This window comes from Trichechus manatus, unplaced genomic scaffold, assembly GCF_000243295.1.
Source record: "Trichechus manatus latirostris isolate Lorelei unplaced genomic scaffold, TriManLat1.0 scaffold00236, whole genome shotgun sequence".
In the NCBI taxonomy this organism is placed as follows: domain Eukaryota; kingdom Metazoa; phylum Chordata; class Mammalia; order Sirenia; family Trichechidae; genus Trichechus; species Trichechus manatus.
The window spans coordinates 989,908-994,150 of NW_004444172.1; the positions used below are offsets into that span (position 1 = coordinate 989,908).

The window sequence follows — 4,243 nt, forward strand, 5'->3', positions numbered from 1 at the left end:
ATAGTGTTATGAGCATGCTTTCTGTAATAAACCTAACAAGGTAGAATCACAGAGGCAACAATTACTTGCTCTGACTTTGGATAAATTACTTAAACTTCCGTGCCAATTTTCATATTAAAATATGTGGATAATAGTAACATCTATGGTATATTTTCAAGAGATTAAATGTGTTAGCAAAGAGAAGCATTAAGAACACTGGCAATTTCATGTTAAGTACATGAAACATGTTACTTTTTGATTATATAACATTCTAATATCAATTTTTACCCATATTTATATATGATGATTAAAGTAAGGTTTTGTTCCATCTTATTTTGTAAACCCCTCTATTATCAATTTCTAGAAACACAAAACTTTTTTTTTTTGAATGCCAGGTCATTCATATAAACAAAAACCTGTTTGAAGTCACTGATGCTAAGTATCAAATTTAATCTCCTACAGTTTAGAGAAGTTGCACACTATGAGTAGAAGGAATAACACAAATGTGTCTGACTTCATCCTCATGGGATTGACAGACTCTGAAGAGATCCGGCTGGTCCTCTTTAATCTATTTCTCCTGATATACCTGATTACTGTGCTGGGGAATGCAGGGATGATACTAATAATCCGCCTGGATCTCCAGCTTCACACTCCCATGTATTTTTTCCTCAGTCATCTGTCGTTCCTTGACCTAAGTTACTCAACAGTCATTACCCCTAAAACCTTAGAGAACTTACTGACTTCTACCAAGTACATTTCATTCGGGGGCTGTTTCACCCAGATGTATTTTTTTGTCTTCTTGGGTGCCACTGAATGTTTTCTTCTCTCTTCAATGGCCTATGATCGCTACGTAGCTATCTGCAATCCTCTACAATACCCAGTTGTTATGTCTGTGACACTCTGCTGCTCCCTCATCACTGTATCCTATGTGATTGGCTTCAGTGACTCTTTTGCCAGTGTGCTTTGCATGAACTCATTGCATTTCTGTGACTCCAATGTAATCCATCACTTCTTCTGTGACGTACCCCCGATGTTAGCCCTGTCCTGCACTGACACACATGACATTGAGATCATAATATTTGTTGTTGCTGGCTCCACCCTAATGGTGTCTCTTACTACAATCTCCGTGTCCTATGCATCCATTCTCGCCACTATTGTGAAAATCAATTCTATGTCAGGAAAGCAAAAAGCCTTCTCTACCTGTGCTTCCCACCTCATGGGAGTCACCATCTTCTATGGTACTATGATTTTTACTTATTTAAAGCCAAATAAGTCCTACTCCTTGGGAAAGGACCAAGTGGCCTCCGTTTTTTATACAATTGTGATCCCCATGCTGAATCCACTCATTTATAGTCTTAGAAACAAAGAAGTGAAAAATGCTCTCGTTAGAGTTATGCAGAAGAGAGAGAACACAAGGCATTTAAGAAGACAGTGATGTTACGTATGTACTCTCATATTTTCTCTCCTTCCTACTGGGTATTTGTTTGGTCTTTCTCTCTAAAAACAATTTTATATTTCAGTTAATCTCTATTTCTGTTGAGCCATTCTTTACTTGACTCTATATGATATTGGACATCTCCAGCAATAAGTTTTTTTTTAGAAATCTGTATTGTAATTTGAAACCAGGAAATATGAGTTAAACCTGTGGTTTAAAATATATGCTTTTAAGGGATATTAACTTGCAGAATAAGGAAACATAATATTATTTTTTTAACTATATCATACCAACCTCCATGCATATCCAATTTCAGAGAGTTCAGTTGTGGATAACAGCTATGTTTTTGGCACAGTGATAATAGTTTCAGAACTCAATTTGTGTATTATATAGAGAAGACGTATAGCACAGTTGTTAAGAGCATTTGTTTTAGAGTTGACATTCTGGGGTAGATTCCAGCTCTGCTACCATTTTAGCTGCACAACCCTTAATAAGTTACTAACACTTTAAGCTTTGTTTTTCTTAATTATGAAAAATAAATAATAAATCCTGATCCATAGAGTTATACCACAGTTTAAATCTGACAAAAAATGCATTTTGTGTAGTACTAAGAAGTTCTGCTCATTATCATTAGAATACATACATCCTTGTAATATTTAAGGAGACCTTCTTGTGCAATGGTTAAAGCACTCAGCTGCTAGCCAAATGGTCATAGATTTGAACTCACCAGCCGCTCTATGAGAGAAAAACATGGCAGTCTGCTTCTGTAAAGATTACAGCCTTGGAAACCCTATGGGGCAGTTCTACTCTGTCCTACAGGGATGCTATGAGTCGGAATCGAATCAAAGGCAGTGGGTTGGATTGCAATATTTTGAATGCACAATGCCTTTTGTTATAAGAATATTCACTGGTGTTTTGTAAATTATTTTTAATTAATTGATACACATACAAGTAGCTTAAAAACTAGATTAAAAAAAAAACTCAACCCTTCACACTTTTGGACTTATAATGAAGTAAATATTGCAGTATGATTAAGTACAGAAAAATGGTTTATGTTAACATTAAAGAAAACATTGAAAAATATTAAAGAGAATATAAATGACCTCATCATTCTTGAGAGTTTTCTTCCTTCTTCTTTTAGACAAATACCTATGTATATGTATGTATATATTACATACTTAAACAAAAATTCTATATTCTCTTGCATCTTTCGGTTTCCACTTACCCATATAATACTTGTCAATTTTTTGTCATATAAATCTTTGAAATGAATATGGTTTTAGCACACAGGCAAAATCAAGACTCATCTTGCAACACTTGTGGACTTGGAAAGTTGTAAATTCATCAGGTTACAAACCTGCATGCAGTGATACATTGTTGATGTAAACTTGCAAAACATTTTAAAATCCTACCTTTCTAGGATTGTAAACAAGCCTCAATAGATTACTGCTATTAAACTTTTGTGTATTTCAAAAAATCATTGTCTTTACCCTGATTTCTATAGGCTCATTTTGTTCTTTAAAAATAAATTCCCAAGTTAAATGATTCCTTCACTTGTTTTAAACTGTCAATAGGAAAAATCATAAAGCTAAGAATTGGCAATGAACTCAGGATTAGAGCATTCCATAAATTTTGGTCAAGTAGATTGCTAAATATCTTTTTTTTCTTTTTTTAATATCCCCTTCATATCCTAGAATTGGAGTTTTAATTTTCTCTGTTGTTCAAAGATTACTTCAGAAAATATTTTTTTTCATTTTCCATGTAGTAGATTTTTAATTTCTCTAATGGTTACTACATATATTGTTTCCATTCAGGTAATATCATTAATTATTTTATTTACATTAAGGTGTTCTTTTTAAAATTATGTTTTGTTATTCATGGTAAACGTTTTTCCTTAAATGTTTAACATGAAGGGTAACCTCTGTTTTAGGATTAAAAGCTTTAACTAATTTCCACTGTTTGAAAATTGCTGATTGATTTATTCAAATCTTTTAAATCAAAATTGTGTTTTTCCAGCAGTCCAGCGACAAGGACTAGAAGGCAGACGGAGACAGGAAAGCTGGTGATAGGGAACCCAATGTTGAGTAAGGACAGTGTTGACATGTAGTGGGGTTCTTAACGATTGTCATAGGGCAATATGTGTACTAAGTGTTCAATAAGAAACTATTTTGTTCTGTAAACCTTCATCTAAAGTGAGAATAGCAGCACAACTGGAAGAACGTAATCGACGTAACTGAATTGTACATGTAGAAATTTTTGAAATGGTGTATCTTTGGTATATTTTCACCAAAAAAAAAAAAAAGTCCTCCAAGGCCGAAAAGGGAGCATGTTGACATGTCGTGGGGTTGTTAACCAATGTCATAAAACAATACGTGTACTGACTGTTTAATGAGAAAATATTTGTTCTGTAAACCTTCACCTCAAGTACAATAAAAAAAGAAGAAAAATTGCATTTTTCTACTTTCTTAATTTATTTACAAGTGTGCCTTATATACCAATACTGTATATAATTATTTTATTATAGCTTATTTTTACTTTGAAGTGAGTATTGTCTGGAATATTTATATACATATATTTGTTTTTACATTATAGGTGATAAACAATTTTTTTAAAATAAGAGTTTTTAGCTTATATCTAATCTTGTAAATGCATTATGTCTTTTCTTATATTTACATGTTCTTTCCACTTTTCTGGCCTTTTCTATAAATTATGTTTGGCTTACTTTCATTAATGTATTTTTTTAATGTATCCTGTAGGTCCATATTAGCAAAGACTTCCAACATATTCTATGGTTTTGTAGACAAAACTAATTTAAGAAATGTTTAAAAT

At 32.8% G+C, this 4,243-nt stretch overlaps 1 protein-coding gene across 1 annotated transcript; it reads left to right on the plus strand.

Annotated features, from left to right (window-relative positions):
- Nucleotides 1-430: 430 nt before the first annotated feature.
- On the plus strand, nucleotides 431-1,414 carry LOC101347885 (olfactory receptor 8H1-like). The gene has a single exon (XM_004389220.2). It carries the CDS (start codon nucleotides 461-463, stop codon nucleotides 1,412-1,414), a length of 954 nt encoding a protein of 317 aa, XP_004389277.1. The 5' UTR covers nucleotides 431-460.
- Nucleotides 1,415-4,243: the final 2,829 nt, after the last annotated feature.

What these genes read in the sequence shown, in the direction of transcription:
- LOC101347885 (XM_004389220.2), top strand. Translation starts at nt 461, where the DNA reads ATGAGTAGAAGGAATAACACAAATGTGTCTGACTTCATCCTCATGGGA.